We start from the raw sequence: 22117 nt of genomic DNA, 5'->3' as shown, positions 1-22117 counted from the left end.
TCCATACAGAATACTGAGCCATATATATTGCTCCATACAAAATAATGGACCTTGTATATTGCTCCATACAGAATAATGAGCCCCATATATTGCTCCATTCAGTATAATGGACCCCACAAATTATTTCATACAAAATAATGGACCCCATATAATGCTCCACTCAGTATAATGAACCCCATATATTACTCCATACAAAATAATGACCCCATATCTTGCCCCATACAGTATAATGTGACCCATACAAAATAATGGACCTCATATATTGCTCCATACAGAATACTGAGCCCCATATATTGCTCCATGCAAAATAATGGACCTCATATATTGCTCCATACAATATGAACACCATATATTGCGCTATACAAAATAATGGACCCCATATATTGCTCCTTACAGAATACTGAGCCCTATATATTGCTCCATACAAAATAATGGACCCTGTATATTGCTCCATACAGAATAATGAGATCCATATATTGCTCCATACAGTATAAGGAGCACCATATATTGCTCCATACAGTATAATGAGCCCCATATTTTGCTCCATACAGTATAATGGGCCCGATATAAAGTGAAGGAAATAATTATTTGATCCCTTGCTGATTTTGTAAGTTTGTTCACTGACAAAGACATGAACAGTCTATAATTTTAAGGGCAGGTTAATTTTAACATTGTGAGATAGAATATAAAAAATAAAATCCAGAAAATCACATTGTATAAATTACACTGGGGCTCTGAGCAACCGGGCCCCCATAGCGCACCGGTGTCCCCGACAGCAATTGGGCCTCCCCACCTGCTCAGGGCCCCGGCACTCGCCCGGGTGCACCGGGTGCTGACGCTGGCCCTGTGTCTCGAGAAAAGCCCCATGGACTATACTAGGTAAGTGGTCTATCTGTGGAAGTACAGATGGAACTTGTACGTGAAAAATAGACATCTAACATAGCAACATAGTTAGCAAGGCCCAAAAAAGACATTTGTCCATCCAGTTCAGCCTATATTCCGTCAGAATAAATCCCCAGATCTACGTCCTTCTAAAGAACCTAATCTGAATGACACAAGCAAAAATAAAACAAAAAAGCCTATAAAAGATATACCCACGTGACAAGACACTTTACTGTTATCTTCCAGTGATATGGTTTTGAGCCTGGTACAAAGTGTTTTGATAATTTTTCTGTTACCAGTAGTGCCCTATAGTATCTGCAGATGTAACCCGCAGGGAATCGGAGACATTGCCCTGACACTGGTTGGAGAACAGTACAAGTAAAATGTGTCGTATATGTCTGATTCAACGAAATAATGCACTGTCTTTACCATCCCATACTGCTATTCTCCCGGTAATGGTTAATAACCTCTTTATCCTGCTTAAAGCATAATAATGCATTGCACATCTACAGAAATATACAAGATAACAGCCTGAACTCTTAAATAACATACGTGTGCAGTCAGCTCCACTGCCCCGGTAGCCTTCATTGCACTTGCACTTGTAGGATCCTTGGGTGTTGTAGCATCTTGCATAGTTACTGCATTGATAGTCCCCAGTGTAACACTCATCAATATCTGTCCATAGATATAAAAATAGGTATACAAGAGTTACATCGGCAATAACTAGAGAAATGGCCTAAACTGGAGTATATCCCATCCTCTCATTTTCTGTGGTGTTACTAACCTTGGCAGTCTTTTCTGTAAATGAATACTTATTTATTGCATACATTATCAAAGTACCGGCGTCCATTGGTGTCAGTGATATTGGGCAAACACAAGTGCCCTATATAAAAAGCTTGAACTTACCGAAGCACTGGTATTTCCCATGCGCATGGATTAAGTCATATCCAGGATAGCATTTGCAAATATAGCTTCCAAACGTGTTTACACACTTCCTAAATCGTGGACATACAGCCTTTCCTGTTGTGCACTCATCAACATCTAGCAAAGAGACATTACGGAAAAATGCACATTAGTGTCTTACATAAAAGAATGGATACTGTGGAAATTAATGTTCCAAAATGATATCTGGTATTACTGGTCTGTGAAAAAGTGCTTTGGGAGAATCCTTTCTTATAGGTCTGAACCTGTCCTGGTCCTCTGCTATCCACCTGAATATTTATGGATACAAAGTCAGACACTGTTAGCAGTGAGCGAACTGTGCCAGAATTTGTAAGAACAACCCCAAATGGGTAACACCCAATGGTCAATTTACACACACATTTCTACAAGGATTAACAAAAAACGGCACAAAATAGTTATAGAAAGAGGTGCTCCAAAACAGGAATATCAGGGGAAAGGACAGGTTCCCTTTTTTCTTTTTACATTTAGTAACCAATGAAAGTGTTTGCAGTGACATTACGACACAACCCCAATGCAGAAGTAACCTCAATCAGACTGCTGGACACTATGTTGTCCCACCTGTATATAGTGCGGACATATTTCGCAGAGCAGTATAGACATTTTAGGCACATACTCATTAGGACCAACTTCATAAAGAGCTCATTAACCAATCTGTATTTTTTTGGGTGTGGAAGGAAACCAGAATATGCAAATACCAGGAGAACAATGCATGCTACTAGGCAGCTGTGTCTGCTACTAAGCCCAAGCCAAAAGATGGGCCGGACATATTGGATTTCAACATCTTTTTACCCCCTGGACACAATAAGTGGTCGATTAATCCTGTCTAAATCAGCATATTCAGCCAACATTTATCTAACGGGTATGAGTGCTTTACTATGGCCACAGAACGACAGATCTTTTGCCTATTCTGGTGAACATCAGCATTTTTATTGGCCAGATTATCAGCTCCATTGCCAAATCAGGCCGGATCATACATTGCTAGATGAATGGACTGCTGCTAGGTCAACGGGAAAGAACTACTGCACATGTTAGGATAATAATGTCAATTTAATCTGATATCTGGTTAATATCATGATTTGTATAGCACTATTGTTAGTTTCCCTATAGCCATGCCAACACCCAAAATCTCCAATCACACCCAGGTCATTAACATTTTATTTTCACAAGTATGGATTCTGAAGCCTGGAGAAAATCTAGGTAGATTACCGATTACTGAGTGAATGTTGGGTACCACTTACCCACACATGTCCTGCCATCTGCTCCTAACTGCAAACCAGGAGAAGGACAGCGGCATCGGACCTCTCCTTTTACAACATCACATCCGTATTGGCAGTTTGCCATAGAGCAGGTATGTGCATCTGGAGGAAGATTTATATCATGTTTATAATTTATTATTACTCATAATAGTAGTAGTACAAGTATACATGTAATATTCCTAGGATCAGTTACTAAGTCTATGGTCACTACTAGACCTGCCCCCATTACCAGATGAATTATTCACTTCAAAAGTATTGGCGCTTATCTATAAAACTGTTATTACTGGGGTTGTCAGTGGCTCCAGTGCTGAGCGATCAAAAGGCATCCAGTAGAGCCCTCTACACATTGCACAAATGTCAGCTGAGCCTGCCGCTACCGGCACGATGATCGTTAGACAGTCTGATGTGCGTGGGGTCCGCCCGACTCCCCCACTACATACCCTTTTGCTCTCCATGGATATATGCCGCTGTCAGATACAACACAGGGGCACGTGGCCGAACTGAGCGTTCCAGCGAGAGGCAGGAGAGATACTGGTCAGCTGAATGGTCTTCTAGCCGACAGCTATCTACTGTGCATAAGTAGTTTGCTAACAGCTATAGAGACCAAAAAAATGGATCTCTCCCTTTACTTAAAACCTGCCATTTTAGTTGGTACAAGCATTTACAAAAGTGACTTCATGTGAGCACAAGCAGACCCATTTGTAGTGTTTGCAGAATGGGAACAAGAAGAACAGAGATCAATGCCAGCGGTCATACATTTCAATAGATCAGCAGCCACTAATGAGGGCATAACAATGCGAGGCAGAGAACGGACATACTTGAACACGTTCCATCGGGCATCATCATGTATCCGTTCAGACAATAGCACTTGTAGCTCCCAAATGTATTCATGCAGCGGTACTTGCACGGTCGAGGCTTCAGTCCACATTCATTTAGATCTGTATGGAGTAAAATACTTTTTTCATTTTGAAAATCTTAAATATGTCGGCATGTTGTAATGACGTATCTCTACAGGACTGGAGCAGAGGAACAATTACCATGTGCGTGGCTAGCATGTCCTTAGTGGAGCCTGAGAATGATACAATGTTCTCCATGTGGATGTGTGCCACTATTTGGTCACTTCTTTACTCCTAGAACCAAGAAACCTCCTAAAAACCTATTGCACTGTCCTGTGAGATAAAACCTCCACTCATTACTATCAATGTATATGAGGGCATTACTCAATCACCCATTCTAAAGCACTGCGATCGGTACCTTCAGCCTCATGAAATGGAGCGATTTCATAGCTACACAGCATGGATACATACTTCAATATATCTAGAGGATATGCAGACTTTTACAAATAATTGTTTTGGTTTTTTTTAAACAGCTTCACAAATAGTCTTTATTGAAAATCTACCATTTAGTGTGCTGCTCCTCTGCAGGCCTATGTGTGTCCATGGACACAGACTTGTACTAAACTCCTAGATTCTCCATTCCCACACTCCGAGTCCTTACCATGTGTCTTCGCTAGCCTACTTTCCAGTTTGAGAGGAGAGGATGATAAATGCAAAGGTGAATGACTACATAATTAGACTGTCTGTGGTCCGTAATAATGGAGACACATAGGTCTGTAAAGGAGCTGTAGACACAAAACAGCATTGTATTTTTAATCAAGTACTAAATGCAGATTTTTTTCCTTTTTCTTTTTACATAAAAAAAATTATTGCAAAAGTGTAGAGTGTAAAATTATATTTATCAGCACCTTCTTCTCCAAATCTCATAATTACATTGTTATGTAGGTTGAAAAAAGACCTGGGTTCATCAAGTTCAACCTTTCTCCACCAATTGTATATTTTGTCACTAATTTAACAATAACCCACAATGTTATGTCTATCAAGGAAATCGTCCAGCCCTTTCTTAAAAGCTGTTATAGTGTCTGCCATTACTACCTCTTGTGGTCGGGCATTCCACAGTCTGACTGCTCTAACTGTAAAGAACCCTTTCTTGTTTAGCTGCCGGAATCGCCTTTCTTCCACCAATAATGAGTGCCCCCTAGGTCTCTCAGTAGGGACTTTGGAAGGAATAAGTCATCTGCCAATGTACTGTACTGGCCACACATTCCTTCGGAATCCGCTTGTACTATTACACCAGGGCAGTAATAGTATAAACGTCGGGGAGCGTTAGGGAACATAACCATTGGCAGACTAATGGCTTGATGGACAATTATCTTGGTTGTGTGCAAGGTTTAGAGGTAGGGAATGAAAACATAAGTTACAAATTGACCAATTGTCATGGTTGCCTCTATAGCCATAAACTGATAACCCAATCAAGCATATATGTGACCTGGAACTTGAAGTGAACTGAATAGGTTTGCACAGGTCTTTTCTTTCTTCTCCCAGGAGCATATATTCACTAGGTAGGCAGCAGGAATCATCATGACATGTGACAAACTATGTAACTATAATCGACCCAAAAGTGATTGATATTATATGTCCACATATTGTAGATTCATCAGTTGAACACATTAGCATGCCGCACATGGGAAATGCACAGAAAAGTCAAGTTTCTCCCATGAAGTTTGGTGTTCAGCCAGAAAAGGTGCTTTAGGTGAAGAGAGCAGAAAAGCACAGGCACATACAAGAACTACAGTGCGGAGCGCAGAGGTGATCCAGAAATTATATTTAAGATAAAGGATTGTCTTCTATAAAAATTGGGCGTGATACTTTAAGAAAATGTCGTGATCTAAATGGTTCCACCCTGAACACAAGTGGATGCCCACACATTGGTAGAACAACATTGTCCTATGAACTATGGTCACAGTGGTCTAAAGCTGGCCATAAACATTAGAACTATCGCTTGGCTGACAGCTATCCCTCCGGACCCCCTATACCCAGGGATGCGAGAGTCACACAAGGTTGCCAACTTCAAGTTTTTGTTTTTTTTCTGGACAGCTGCTCAAAAAAAATCACAAACAATATTTTTTATGGACATATTGGAACAACACAACAAATCATTAATGATTATAAGTGATAGATGTCTCCAGCCCATAATTCTGATATGAAGACATCAGCTGCATTCACTGTAAACTGCAAAATGATAATTACAGACAAAAGAATCTGTATAAGTTTCTTTAGCTCCAAAAAAATCACGGACACCTTAAATCCTGGAATTTCTGGACGGCTGGCAACCCTGGAGCCACAGCCAGAATCATCTAGCACGGCTTATCTCCCCCCCAAAAAAGTGATTGTGCTATTGAATTCCAACCTCCTGATCCCTATTTCCCCCATATAATGATCATTCATTTCACTCAGGGCAGGAGTTGGGGGCAGGCAGAACAGGCAGTCGCCTAGGGCCCCCCGCTTATCCAGGGGCCCCCAGCCAGTGGCGTGCCGCTAATGGTGGCACCCCACAAGGCTGCTATGGGCCCCCTGAGTAAGAGGAGCCGGCACCGCACCCCCCACATTCATTCAGTTGAAAGCAGCGATGGAGGACAGAGCGTCATGTGACGCTCCCTCTCCCATCACTCCCCCTCTGACTCAGCATGTACCAGCAGGGGAGCTGATGAGACGCTGAGATGCTCTGCAGAAGGCAGAGCATCAAGGGAATGAGGAGGAGAGGTAAGTATTGTGTGTGTCTGCTGCACGAAACCGTGTGTGGGGGTACTGCACTATACTGTGTTGTGTGTGTCTGCTGCACTACACTGTGTGGGGGGACTGCACTACTGTGTGTGGGGGGGCTGCATTATACTGTGTTGGGGGCTGCATTATACTGTGTGGGGGTCTGCATTATACTGTGTGTGGGGGGGTTGCACTATACTGGTTGTAGGGGCTGTACTATACTGTGTGTGGGGGCTACACTATACTGAGTGTGTGGTTACTGCACTATACTGTGTGGGGGGCTGCATTATAGAGTGTGTGGGGGGCTGCCTATACGGTGTGTTTGTGGAGGGGGCTGAATTATATTGTGTGTGTGGGGTTGCATTATACTCTGAGGGGACTGCTTTATACTCTGGGGGGCTGCATTATACCCTTAGGGGTTGCATAATACTCTGAGGGTGCTGCATTATACTCTTAGGGGGCTGCATTATACTCTTAGGGCACTGCATTATACTGTGTGTGTGTGGTTGCACTATACTGTATGTGTGTATTTGTGGGGGGCTGAATTATACTGTGTGGGGGACTGCATTATACTGTGTGTGGGACTGCATTATACTCTGAGGGGGCTGCTTTATTCTCTGGGGGGCTGCATTATACTGTGTGTGGGGCTGCATTATACTCTGAGGTGGCTGCATTATGGTCTATGAAGGGACTACATTATACTCTATGAGGGGGGCTGCATTATACTTTATCAAGGACCATGGGGAGTGCATTTTACTATATGTACTATATGGGACCTGCATTATACTGTATCGAGGACTATCTGTACCAATCATTCTTCCTCAGCTGGAGTAAGGGTAGGTGCACACGGTCAGTAAACGATGCGGGTTGGACACTGTATACAGTGTGCAGCGTCCAGATGTTACAGTGTTACAGCATATTGGATGGGATTTCAAGAAATCTCATGCCCACTATGTGTGCACAGATGCCCACAGCTCACCCATACAATGTAATGGATGTGGTGAATTCGCTCAGTTCAATTAGCACATGTTGATTCACCTGCGTTCAATAGCCGGCAGCGCCTTGGACGCAGCGGATATGTGCTGCGTCCTAAGCGCTACCAATTACTGAACATGTGCACATACCCTATAGAGGCCGGGAAACAAGCATTGAACGACTTCCATATTGTCGATCACGCTCGTTTACCGGCCTGAACTTAGAGCTTCTAAATACATCAGAAATGTTTCTGTGTGATGGTGCATTATGTGAGCTTTTGGGGCCCCACTTTAAACTTTTGCCTAGGGCCCCACTTTGTCTAAAACTGTTCCTGCTTTCACCAAAACAGCATGGTCGAAATCAGCCATATCAAATGACTTTAATTGCTTGGGGGGGCCATAAAGGGAACCTATAACCAGGTTTTGCTACCCCATCTGAGTGCAGACTGATGAAGTGGCAGAGACCCTGTTTCCAGCAATATGTCACTTAATATGCTGCTTGCTGTCATTTTTATAAAATCATTGTTTTATTGGCTGCAGATCTACCAGTTCTCTAAATTCAGAGCTCTTAATTATTCTGCCCAAATCATTGATTGACAGCTTTCTGTCTACAATCTGCATAGGCAGAAAGTGGTAGTGCAAGATAATACAGAGCTCAGGAATATGGAGAACTACATGGTAGCAGGTAGTCCTCTAGTGATAATCTCCTGCTGATAGAAGTGATTTTACCCAAACTACTGCAATTAGCCCTGTAAGTGACACATCGCTGGAATCAGGGTGTCTGTCTCTACATCATGCTGCTCTCGGATTAGGTGGCATTAACTTGCTGACAGATTCCCGTTAAAATTACAGTTCTGTATTAAAGTGAAAGTGAATAAGAGATTGTGCTGTAGGAATAGGCAGGCTGGACAGAATAGATACAGAAAAGAGGTCATTCTCAGGAAAGGAAGGTTCTTGCATTCCATATTTCACTTGCATGCCTTTGAAAGTCTGGTCTTCAAGGCAAAGCCATCAGTCTTGCATTAAAAGGGTCAGCCTTCTGCCAAAGGGCCTGCTCATTCTCCTACAGCCATGCTTGAACGAGGAGTGCACTGGCCTAGTAGATAATAGATATTCTCACCCCCGGGAGGGAACTCTGTAGTCGGATATTCGACAGGATAGAAAACAGGCACTTCATGGTACCAGTCAGGCTGGATGGTCAATAGGCGCTCATCTTCATATGAAGGAGGAAGAGAAGGTCAACAATTCTTGTGTGTGGATTGTGGATTACATGAGGAGACCAATAAAATATGAAACAGTAGGGCTTATTTACACATACTGCATAGGAGGAACACGTACTAAACAATATCCACAAGAGCTTTATTTACCTAGTGCAAGAAAGAAAGAAAGTGCCTCATAGTCGTGGTTTTATATAAAGGTGACTCCTAAGTACACATTACAAACACAAACTACAAAACGCCATACAGCTAATTAGTAGCTTTCCATGTACAGCGGCATTGACAGAAATCTGCTAATCAGTGGCTGGGGCGGGTTACACCGAGCAATGGACTATGAGGCTTGAAACATAGTCCTGTAGTGATAATCTCCTGCTGATAAAACACTGATTGTATTCAAACAGCCTAGTAAGTGAGACATCAATGGAATCAGGCTCTCAGCCCCTACATCATGCTGCTTTTAGATTACATAAAAAAGAAGAAAATGAAGAGCTCACCCTCCTTGCTGGTAATAGAGTCAGCTGAAAGGATCTTTACCGGTAAGTGCTGTGTTCAGCTGGTGTGCACAGCAATGTGGGAGAGGAAAAGGAATTGAGCACAACCGATATGATCAGCTATGATTAAGGGTGGGAGCACCAGAAACACATCTTTTTTTAATGCTACCATCGTATTTTAATGGATTAAAAATAAAGAAGAGCATTTTTCATACATCACGGGATGGATGTGCTGAATTCCTTTTCTCCTCCTACATAGAGAAAATCTAATGACAGGTTCCCTATAAAGGAGTAAGCGCAGATCTGCCATTCTCGGAAGTGATCAATACTCATTGAAGGGAGCTAAGCTGTTCAGCCCTGAGCAATGTTTATATTAGGCCGCCAGCAAAGCTGGTAACAGCTGATGGGTGGGGGTGCTGGGTGTCGGACCCCTATCGATCTGATTATGATAACCTATATAAAAGATATGTCTGGACAACCTCTTTACTGTTCATTTATACAGGCAGATAATTGGTGAACACACATTCCTAACGATCACTCCCAATTACTGGCCTGCTAATTGGATCATTAATACCGACATAAGAATCCTTGTTGTCGACAGAACATGGTCCTGTGTAAATGGGAGATATGGTGCCAATAATACGCATACTGTATAGTTAGGGTATGTTTCCACGGTCAGGAAACGCTGCTTGTTTGACGCTGCGCAGAGCTGCAGCGTCAAACAAGCAGCGTCCAGATGTTCCAGCATAGTGGAGGGGATTTTATGAAATCCCGTGTCCACTATGCGTGGAAACCCGCACGCGGCGGCCCTGCGACTCCGGACATGCGGCGCGTCTTTTCAGATCGCAGCATGTCCGTACACCTTGCGGGGACGCAGCGTCCCCGCAAGGCATATCACAGGGCCCCATGGGAGAGAGCGATCATCCCGGATGTGAAGAGTTAACACTAACTTAACACTGTACTTCTCTACACAGGAGTACATTCTTTTCCACGTGCTGCCCATTCTGGATATCGGTATACCACAGCAATCCGTCTGAAGAAGGTCTAAGTTACGGACCGAAACATTACATAAAGTCTGGGATTGCATTTGAATAAAACCTATTTGCATCAACTCTTGAGTGCTGGATATTTTTACGGGTGAAGAGTTAACACATCCGGCATGGTCGCGTCCCAGAAAGGGGGCGGGGCTTAGCGCCGAGCGGCTTCGCCGCTGCGGCGATCCGGCCGGCCATCCTGACAGTGGAAACATACCCAACGGGTATGTTTCCACGTTCAGGATGGCCGGCGGTATCGCCGCTCGGCGCTAAGCCCCGCCCCCTTTCTGGGACGCGATCATGCCGGATGTGTTAACTCTTCACATCCGGGATGATCGCTCTCTCCCATAGCGCCCTGTGATATGCCTTGCGGGGACGCTGCGTCCCCGCAAGGTGTACGGACATGCTGCGATCTGAAAAGACGCGCAGCATGTCCTTAGTCGCAGGGCCGCCGTGTGCGGGTTTCCATGCATAGTGGAGACGGGATTTCATAAAATCCCCTCCACTATGCTGGAACATCTGGACGCTGCTTGTTTGACGCTGCAGCTCTGCGCAGCGTCAAACAAGCAGCGTTTCCTGACCGTGGAAACATACCCTAAGGCTATATGCACACGTTGCGGATTTTGCTGCGGATCCGCAGTGGATTTGACACTGCGGATCTGCAGCTGTTTTCCAAGCGTTGTACAGTGCCATGTAAACGTATGGAAAAAAAAATCCGTAGTGCCCATGCTGCAGAAAATACCGCACGGAAAAGCAGCGTTGTTTTTTTCCGCAGCATGTCAATTCTTTGTGCGGATTCCACAGCGGTTTACGCCTGTTCCATAATAGGAATCCGCAGGTGTAAAACTGCAGGTGGAATCCGCACAAAAACTGCGGAAAATCCGCAGTGCGGTTTACCTGCGGATTTTGCAAAAACTGTACGGAAAAATCCGCACACCAATCCGCAACGTGTGTACATAGCCTTAACGTACAGATTGATTGTTATAGGCAGAAATCTGCCCAGCCAAATGAAAATCTAGTTAACCATTAATGGGAACTCTGGAATACCTCTACTCAGTGCTTAGAGAATGATCAGAATGATTGATGTTCATTTGCAGCAGCCATCTGATCTGGAATGATCTAAGTAGTGAGCCCTAATTATCAGAGTAATAATCAAATATCAATCATGTCAACTCTCCCAAAACTGCTATGCTGGTTTCACATTCACAATGTTACAGATTTTGTGATACATACGCGGTGCTTTTGTTTTTGGTGAATAATTTGGTGGTTTTTTATTTACATGCTGGATGTGCAGCATGACTTCTCAATAGATTTTCCATAATAGAGAGACAGAACATTAGCTTACAGTTGCCATATTGTGGCAGGTTTTCAACATATACAGTAATCGGATGTACAGAAGAGCAATCTTACAAACGTTTCTTGATATAATATTGGTTGCCATTGGGTTTATTCTGTAAGTTTAATCAACACAATACAGTTAGCTTCTATTGTAATTGTTATTTAATAGAGTTGAGCAAAAAAATTCACAAGATCTGGTCCAACAGCCATGTGGTTACTCTGTAACCACCCGACCAGAGCCTTGGGAATCTTCTCCTACCTAGGACATCCCTACAAGGTTGCCAATGGTCCAGAAATTCCAGGACAGTCCGTAAAAATAGGGCACTTTTTTCCCTGTCCATAAAAAATGCATCTGTGATTTTTTTTTTAAGGTGAAGAAACTTATACAGATTATTATAACTATAATTATCCTAATTTTACATCTCATGGTGAATGCAGCTAATGTCTGCATATCATAATTATGGACTGTAGACATGCATCACTGATAGTCATAATGATTTATTATGTTTTCTTCAGTGTGTCCATAAAAAATATTGTTTGTCTAATTTCCAGAAAAAAATAAAAAGTATAGTTGGCAACCTGCATCCGCAGCAGCGCCATTATCATTACATTGAGGCGCAGTGCACGCATGTGGGCAACCAAAAGAAGAGACGAGAACGCTGAATGTAGAAGGTAGAAGGTTCACATTGCTCTGACCTGGAGGCCAAGGACCACCGACATGGCCGCTAGACCAGGGTCCGGCAAATCATTTTGCTCAACTCAATTATGTAATAATTGGTCAGAACATACTTACAAGCAATACCTAAGCAACATTAAAAGAGCCCACGTACCTTGATTGCAAGTTTTTCCAGTGTATCCCGGGTGACATTTGCACTTATTGGGGCCTATACACTCCCCATGTTTACATCCTGGTTGGCAAACGGCTACAGAAACAGAGATAGAAAAGATTAACATTGATCGGTCCCTGATGTATATTTCATTATTCTAGTTCTCCAAATTTTAATTTATTACTGAAGACGGCCTGAAAGACTCAGAATCAATAACACTAAGGGTTAATAGCAAATGATGTTATAAAGAGCTGTATGTTTTTTTCTTTTTTTTTAGGACTGCATTTTTTATTACAAAAAAAAGATAATGCTTGGACTGAAACATTGCATTTAGAGAACCAAGTTGACATTCCCCTCAGATTTGGAATGCTCATGGTGACAAGGATTGGAATGGAAAAGGAGAATGAAAATGTGTAAGTGTAGCTTATCAATGTATCAATAGTACGAGGATCACATCTGTACAGGTGTGATATGAGGTATGCTTCACGTCTTCATAAAGAGTAGAGATATATGAACAAAACAATATGTGCTCACTAATCATAAAACTCTTCCCCTCTGACAACACATCCCAATATAAAGCATTAAGGCTACTTTCACACTGGCGTTAACTGCATTACGTCGCAATGCGTCGTTTTGCCGAAAAAACGCATCCTGCAAAAGTGCTTGCAGGATGCGTTTTTTCTGCATTGACTAACATTAGCGACGCATTTGCGACGCAATGACACACGTCGCAACCGTCGTGCGACGGTTGCGCCGTGCTGTGGCAGACCGTCGGGAGCAAAAAAACGCTACATGTAACATGACAAGCTTATAACAAGCCATAACGTGTAACGTGTGCATGAATTAAGGCTGAGTTCACGTTACATTTTTATTTTGTAATTTAGCAGCATCGTCACACAACTGCATGGTTTTTGCTTTAGTTTTACAAAAATCCACAAAATCAAATCCACAAACAAAAACTACAAATTTTTCTGCAGATTCAGTGTTGAATTTGCATTGCAATCACATCTACATTTGTCCTGTGTAGACTTAAGGTACACTTACATTGGCTCGTGAATGAGCACAAATAGGTATGCTCGTTTCACTTCAATCAGACAGTGTAAACCAGCTGCCGATCACCCAACAGATTAGCAAAACGCTCCTTTGTTGGGCAACATTATTTTTAAGCCTGCTTGCTTAAAAATCATAGTTGTGGGCAGCACATCATCCTGTATAACCAACAGGACCTGTGCTGCCGAGACCAACAACAGTCAACAGGCTACTGAACGACCGCTGATTGGCAAACAGGTAGCTGATCGACTGATGTTCAATGTCAGCGATCAGCCTGTGTAAAGGAGCCCATTCCTGTAAGCTCCACTGGCCCTTTGAGCTTTGCTGACCCTACAGAGGGAAAACTGCATTTGATTTCAGCTTTGAATACTGGACCATGGCAGCATGCAGGAATGGAGGCTGGGGAGCAGTGCACTCCTGGAGACAAACCCTTAATGAAACCATGTAGTTTTAGTACCTAACTTACTTACAAGGGGAATAATGATGGACTGCTCTGCTGCGCTCCAACCCCTGAAGGCAACAACAGTGTTATGTGGTTTTACATGTAATGTGAATAGTGATGTGCGTCTTATATAATGTGTTATGGAAGGGTACAGCATGTAAGTGTTAATGTATAATGTGAGTAGTGCATAGTGCAGGGTAAGGATATGATTAGCTTTGGGATCGCATTAGTGCGATTCACATGGTTAAGTGGTTTAGTCTAGGATAGGACATACTTAGCCTTCTGGGTGGGAACTAGCTTTAATAAAAGGTGGGCACTTCCTGATAGTGAGTTAGAGAAGTGTAGTAACAAGTCCAAGTTCAAATCCAGTGGGCTGCTAGGGTCAGCATGTGTCTACCATTCAAGGCAGTGGGACGCCATAGTAAAATCCCGAACAGACTTTTCTGCTGCCGGGCACATCATGTCCTTTGGTGTAGAAGGGAATATGGATGGGGACAGAAAGTATTTGATCCCGGGTGCACTGCGGAAAGGGAAGGTAGATCCTTGGGGCTAACAGAGCCAGTGGATGGAGGGATGCTCAAAGAGGAATGAATGGTAGGGCTGAAGATGTGTTGTGCTAAGAAAGTAGGGAACATAAAGTGGTGTGCCCTATTCTACACATTGCCACTTGAACTGACTAGAAAACAGTTGCTTGTTGCAATGAACTTAGAGTCCCCTGAGTTGTGTGCGGCAATCCCGGAAGATGGAGGCCTGGAGATAGCGGAGGCCTGCGGCCTCCAAGTGATTGTGATGCACCCCACACTTGACAACACACTAGGACTGCGACACTGTTTTTCTGTAAAGAGCATAACCGTACAGCAACTCAGCCATGACTACCGCTCGTGGCAACTTTACATAAGCACACTGTAATATAGCCCTAGTAAACCTCTCACAATTCTTGCTTTAGCTTCCCATTAGTTTACTGTTATCATAGATCAATACTTTTTTCCAGTTATCATTTCTACTATCACTTCTACCAAATGCTCAGAAATCCACATGTGTATCTTTAAGAAAAAATACAACACTCAAAAGTCCCAGAGTTCCCTCCTGTCTTTGTATAAGTTATTATTACAGCTAAAAGCAAACATTATCTTTTCTGTAAATGGAAACTTTGCCCAACAGTAATAGATCTCATGACTCAGAAGGGCTTACTGGTACGTGTTCAGGGCAGACTTTAATTTCCCTTTAACAAACGCTGTAGCTTTTGTATACTATATATTTGTTGTACGTTTTATTTACAACAACTGGTATTTTATACTAAGTCTATAAGCATTTCACCAGAAAATATTCATAGTGTGCATAGTTCCCCAGATCAGTACACGTCTCCTAGTTCCTAATGTCAGGTCTTAAGAACTAGGACCAAATTAAAGGGAAGACAGTGGAGCAAATCAGTAGGCATGACATCTACTATATTATAGTTGAGTGAGGAAATTTGCAGTACCCAAGTTCAAAGTCCCTATTCCGTGAGAGCCCGAGAACCTCCTCCTGCCTTCTAGCATCCGCAGCTCCTCTTTTGATCATGCCACACAATGACGTTGTGCCATGCCAGCTAATCATAAGAGGAGCCGCAAATATCAAAAGGTAGGAGGTGTTTCCCAGGGATGCTCATTTCCTGATAATGAGTCTGTGTAAATCAGCTGCCAATCACCCAACGGATAAGCAAAATGCTCCTTTGTTGGGTGACATTTTTAAGCCTGCTTGCTACAAAATCATAGTTGTTGGCAGCACATCATCCTGCATTAGCAACATAAGCAACAGTTATCCCAGGGCTCCTGTCTAGCATCCACAGAATACTCACATTGCCTCTAGGCCTGCGTCCTCTGAATCAATTTGCTCATCTGTAGTGCCAACCTATGATTAAAACACTGCCTTCTATTCCTTTACTACAAGATGACACAAGACTAATTAATTTCAATGAATAATCTCATTTTACAAGTGTCAGAAGAATTAAGATATCATAATCTCCTAACACAATGGGCTATGTTCACATGTTCAGTAATTATTTCCAGAGCCGCCATCAGGGCATTACTGCCCTTACTAGTGTATGGGGGCTGGAGAGTAGAAGCAAGGAGGGGGGCCCGGATCGGGCCCGTCCTCTTTTTGCCTCTGCTCACTGGGCCCCAGGGGCAGGATTCAGTCAATTCGGTAACCAGACAAACATTCAGTTGAAATCTATTGTCGTGAAGGAAGCCACCGGCTTCCTGCATGTTAATAGTTAATAGCTGCAAGCCAATCATAGGCCGGCAGTTGACATCATATGGGCCATGATGGGAGATCATATTGGGGCTGGATGGAGACACATGGGACCAGGATGGGAGAACATATGGGGGCAGAATAGGAGATCACATGGGGGCAGGATAGGAGATCATATGGTGCCAGGATGTTAAATCATATGGGGGTAGGATGGAGACATATGGGGACAAGATGGGAGATCATATGGGGCAGAATGAGAGATCATATGGGGCCAGGCTGAGAAACAATATGGGGGCAGGATGGGAGAACATATGGCGGCAGGATGGAGACATATGTGGCCAGGATGGGAGAACATATGGAGGCAGGATGGAGACATATGTGGCCAGGAAGGGAGAACATATGGCGCCAGGATGGGAGAACATATGGGGGCAGGATGAAGACACATTGGGCCAGAATGAGAGAACATATGGAGGCAGGATGGAGACATGTGGGGCCAGGATGGGAGAACATATGAGGTTCAGGATGGAGGCATATGATGCCAGGATGGGAGAATATATGGGGGCAGGATGAAGAGACATGGGGCCAGGGTGGGAGAACATATGGGGGCAGGATGAAGACACATGGGGCCCGGATGGGAGAACATGTGGGGCAGGATGGAGATATATGGGGCCAGCATGGGAGAACATATGGAGTTCAGGATGGAGATATATGGAGCCAGGATGGGAGAATATATGGGTGCAGGATGAAGAAACATAAGGCCAGGATGGGATAACATATGGGGTTCAGGATGGAGGCATATGGGGCCAGGATGGGAGAACATACCTGATTCAGGATGGAAACATATGGAGCCAGGATGGTAGAATATATTAGGGCAGGATGAAGAGACATGGGACCAGGATGGGATAACATATGGGGGCAGGATGAAGACATATGGGGCCAGGATGGGAGAACATATGGGGTTCAGGGTGGAGACAAATGGGGTAAGGATGGGAGAACATATGGGGGCAGGACGAAGACACATTGGGCCATAATGGGAGAACATATGGAGGCAGGATGGAGACATATGTGGCCAGGAAGGGAGAACATATGGGGTTCAGGATGGAGACATATGGAGCTCGGATGGGAGAATATATGGGGGCAGGATGAAGAGACATGGGGCCAGGGTGGGAGAACATATGGGGGCAGGATGAAGACATATGGTGCCAGGATGAGAAAACATATGGGGTTCAGGATGGAGATATATGGGGGCAGGATGGGAGAACGTGGGGGCAGGATGAAGGCACAATGAACCAGAATGGGAGAACATATGGAGGAAGGATCGAGACATATAGGGCCAGGATGGGAGAAAATATGGGGTTCAGGATGGAGACATATGGAGCCAGGATGGGAGAATATATGGAGCAGGATAGTGTTATTATTGTGTTCTGTCCAACAGCAGGGATAGTTAAAAATAATGATTGGGACTGATAATGAAGAGAGTGCCCCGGCGGGAGTTTCAAGGGTATGTGCCCACATTGCGGATTCTGCTGCGGATTTTTCCGCAGCGGATTTGGAAAATCCGCAGTGCAAAACCACTGCGGTTTTCACTGCGGATTTTCTTGCGGTTTCTTCTGCGGATTCCTCTGCGGGTTTTCAACTGCACTTTCCTATTGGTGCTGGTTGAAAACCACTGCGGAATCCGCAGAAAGAATTGACATGCTGCGGAAAATAATCCGCTGCGTTTCCGCGCGGAATTTTCCGCAGCATGTGCACAGCGGTTTTTTTTTCCCATAGGTTTACATGGTACTGTAAACTTTGGGAAAACTGCTGCGGATCCGCAGCGTTAAATCCGCTGCGGATCCGCAGCAAAATCCGCAGCGTGTGCACATACCCTAAGGCTATGTGCACACTTTGCGGTTTTTGCTGCGGATCCGCAGTGTTTTTGGACGCTGCGGATGGGCAGCAGTTTTCCATGTGGTGTACAGTACAATGTTAACCTATGGAAAACAAAAAACGCTGTGCACATGCTGCGGAAAAAAATGCGCGGAAACGCAGTGGTTTTCATTCCGCAGCATGTCAATTCTTGTGCGGAATCCGCAGCGGTTTGGCACCTGCTCCATGTTAAAAACCCGCAGGTGTCTAAAACCGCAGTGGAAACCGCACAAAAAACCGTGATAAATCCGCAGTACTTTTTGCACTGTGGATTTCATCAAATCCGCTGCGGAAAAATCCGCAGCAGAATCCGCAAAGTGTGCACATAGCCTAAGGCATCAGTAGCAAAGAAGCTAAGTACCAGCAATATGGGCTAGTTCTCTTGAGGGGAAAAAAGATGGAGAACCACTGGTTGAGAACAGGCCTCTCACTAACTGGCCTGTAGTACTGAGTTGGGCTTTGGTGAAGGCAAGTGAACTAGTGGAAACCAGATGAGTTAGGAGAAAAGAATAGAAACTGTGTACAAAAATGCTCCATATTGCGAAGGAAACGTTCATTAAGTAGTTTACCCACTATCTTGTGTATATAATCCCCGTCAAATTTTCATTCAGTAAAAAGTTTATTTTTGACTGGTGGTCTCCCTCATTAAAGTTCTCACCATCTGGTCCTGGCAAACCAAAATCATCGGTAGCATGCGGTCAGCAAAGGCTTAGCACCCTATAACACAAGTGTACAAACCTAACCAGTATACTTTCGTGTAATGTCCCAGGGTGTAAGAGATGAGTACCTCGCCCACATCTACCGCCTCATGCAAAGTTACACTAACACAAGGTCCCTGATCGTAGTATTATGCTCACCAGCAGCCATCTTCATTTGTTTCTGGTGCCGCTCTGGCTTCGTGCCCCCATCTTCTGACTGCAACTTCTGACTGAATGTAAGTCAGAAGTAAAGGTCACAAGCTCTCAATGTAAGTTTATTTGCGCCTCCTTCTGGCCTTGTACTGACTCTCATAAATTTACATTGAGTTGGAACTTCTCGATCGCCCAGCAAACACTGGAGCAATCTGGCAAGTCACAAACTGCTGGAGACTGACTGAGAACAGATGGATACAGTGGCTGATAAGTTTGAGATCATGGACCATGCTAAAATAAAAACATACACTGGAGTGGTGCTTAAAGATAAGGATGCTTTAGGAAAGCTCATGACCAGGGCCAGCTTAGTGCCAGGCAGACCAGGCAGCTGCCTATGGCCCCCGCTCCCCCAGTCAGTGGCGTGCCGCTAATAGCAGCACATCACGCAGCCACTATGCGGCCCGTGGGTCGGTGGGGCACGCCTGCGGCTCGCGCCGACTCTCCCCGCTGCCGCTACCGCATTGAACTATACCAGCGTCTATGACGCCGTTACAGTTCAAAGCAATGATGGAGGAGAGAGTGTCAGCTGACGCTCCCTCTCCCATCATTCCCCTCTGCCTCTGACACTGCGGGTGCGCAATGACGTCACTTCATCATGCACCTGCTGTGTGCCGGGTCCGGGCAGTGCAGCATCTGAGACCGGAGACTGGAGGCGAGCCAGGAGCAGCGCGGGGCATGAGGAGAGGTGAGGATTGTGTTGTTTTTTTGCTTTTTTTTACTAGACCAGTGAGTACTGGACTGTGGGGCCATTCTCGGGGGGCTGTATTATGTTCTATGGGGGTACATTATATTCTAAGGGGGGGCTGTATTATATTCTATGGGGCTACATTATATTCTGTGGGGGACTGTATTATATTCTGTGGGGGGTACATCATATTCTATGGGGAGGTGGGCTGTATTCTATGGGGGGCTGTATTATATTCTATGGGGGTACATTATATTCCATGGGGAGGTGGGCTGTATTATATTCTATGGGGGGTACATTATATTCTATGGAGAGGTGGGCTGTAATATATTCTATGGGGGTACATTATATTCTATGGGGAGGTCGGCTGTATTATATTCTATGGGGATACATTATATTCTATGGGGGGCTGCATTATATTCTATGGGGGGCTAGATTATATTGTATGGGGGGCTTCATTATACTATATGAGGGCTACATTGTATTCTATGAAGGGGCTGCATTATACTATGAGGGGGACTGCATTATATTCTATGGGGGTTACATTATATTGTATGGTGGGGCTGCATTATACTCTGAGGGGGCTAAATTATACTCTGTGGAGTGGCTGCATTATACTATATGAGGGGGCTGCATTATATTCTATGGGGGTTACATGATATTGTATGGCGGGGCTGCATTATACTCAGGGGGCTACATTATATTCTGTGGGGTGGATGCATTATACTCTGTGGAGTGGCTGCATTATACTATATGTGGGCTGCATTATACTGTAGACTATGGGGAATACATTATACCATATGAAGAACTATGGGGTGCATTATACTATGGGAAGTGAATTGTACTACATGGATGACTATGGCAGTACATTATACTATATGGAGCAATATGAGGAATGTATTATACTATAAGGAGGACTGAGCATTGTATTTTAATATATTGAGGACTACGAGGAGTGTATTATACTATATGGAGGACTATGGGAAGTGTATAATACTATATGGAGGACTATGGGAAGTGTATAATACTATATGGAGGACTGTGGGAAGTGTATTATACTATATGGAGGACTGAGGAGTGTATTTTAATATATGGAGGACTATAGGAAGTGTATTATACTATATGGAGGACTATGGGGAGTGTATTATACTATAAAGGGAGTGTATTATACCATATGGAGGACTATGGGGAGTGTATTATACTATATGGAGAACTATGGGGCACATTATATTATATGGAGGACTATGCAGTGTATTATACTAAATAAGCAAAATGCTGCATATTCATCAAGTGACTGGATTGTTTATGCCTGAACAGAAATCATTGTTCTCAGCAGCACATCGCCGGTGTAAACTGTAGATGTGCTGCTGATACCATGATACTGTATGGGGACAGATTGATCTAATAGTGGTTGTTCTGTTCCGATTCTTTCTCAGTTGGTGTAAAGAGGCTGGGAAACAAGCGTCGAACGACTTCAATACTGTCGATCACACTCGTTTAGTGGCCTGAACACAGCGCACGTAAATACAACAGAAATGCTTCTGTGTGATATGCGATATGTTAAATTTGAGGCCCCATTTTAAAATTTTGCCTAGGGCCCCATTTTGCCTAAAACCGGCCCTGCTCATGACACATATGCCAAAAGGTGTCCATAGATCTTCACTCACCCAACAAATGCCAATGGAACACATTAGGTAGGCATGCTTTGCTATATCTCTCTCCTTTGCTTTACTGCTGTGTATGTTTTTTACAATGGAAGCCTACGAGCGAACATATGCTACTGGATGCCCATAGAGTGTTATACACTGCAGCCTGCTGCTGGATGTACATGTCAGGAAATGTATCCAATGAATATCTCAAAAGAAAGACGTTAACATGATGTGAACAGAGCCTTTCTAAAATAACTGTTTAGATTTTCTCCTATGATATTTACTAAGCCATTTTATAGAACAGCCTCAATGTCATAACAGTATTTCTGAAAGTCTTCAGGAGAAATGTATACAACTAATTTCCATCAAACAGCACAATGTCCTAAATATAGCCCATGTGGCTCAATTCCAGTCTCTAAAACAACAGGCGTAAACTGAAATTTTTGGCACCCTACTCACTGTAACATCAAAGAGCATGCCAGTCATAGACTTTAGACTCAAGTAGTCAGGTTTATTGTAGCCAGTGCCAGGAATGAATCCTAAAAGTGAACGTGCGCTCTTTAACACTCTTTTATCTTCTTAGGTTTTTTTTTTCTATTTTTATCCCAAAATTTGATGATTGACCCCAGCAGTTTAACCCCTTAGATGATGCAGTC

The 22117-nt window shown here is 43.8% G+C and overlaps 1 protein-coding gene across 5 annotated transcripts in view; it reads right to left on the bottom strand.

Moving 5' to 3' along the window:
* Window positions 1-22117, bottom strand: part of NPNT (nephronectin) — a 94362-nt gene that overhangs the window by 36195 nt on the left and 36050 nt on the right. For 3 of the 5 annotated variants that reach the window (XM_077278331.1, XM_077278356.1, XM_077278338.1), the window contains 6 exons: window positions 12585-12677; window positions 8795-8887; window positions 3920-4039; window positions 3084-3203; window positions 1789-1923; window positions 1435-1557 (listed from right to left, as the gene is read on the bottom strand). In XM_077278331.1, the coding sequence (XP_077134446.1) occupies window positions 1435-1557; window positions 1789-1923; window positions 3084-3203; window positions 3920-4039; window positions 8795-8887; window positions 12585-12677 (684 nt within the window). The remainder of the gene's footprint in view (window positions 1-1434; window positions 1558-1788; window positions 1924-3083; window positions 3204-3919; window positions 4040-8794; window positions 8888-12584; window positions 12678-22117) is intronic. The other 2 variants (XM_077278347.1, XM_077278363.1) reach the window with 1 other exon arrangement.

The sequence above is a fragment of the Ranitomeya variabilis genome, chromosome 1 (genome assembly GCF_051348905.1).
Source record: "Ranitomeya variabilis isolate aRanVar5 chromosome 1, aRanVar5.hap1, whole genome shotgun sequence".
Lineage (NCBI taxonomy): Eukaryota > Metazoa > Chordata > Amphibia > Anura > Dendrobatidae > Ranitomeya > Ranitomeya variabilis.
This window is presented reverse-complemented; position numbering and strand designations above follow the sequence as displayed.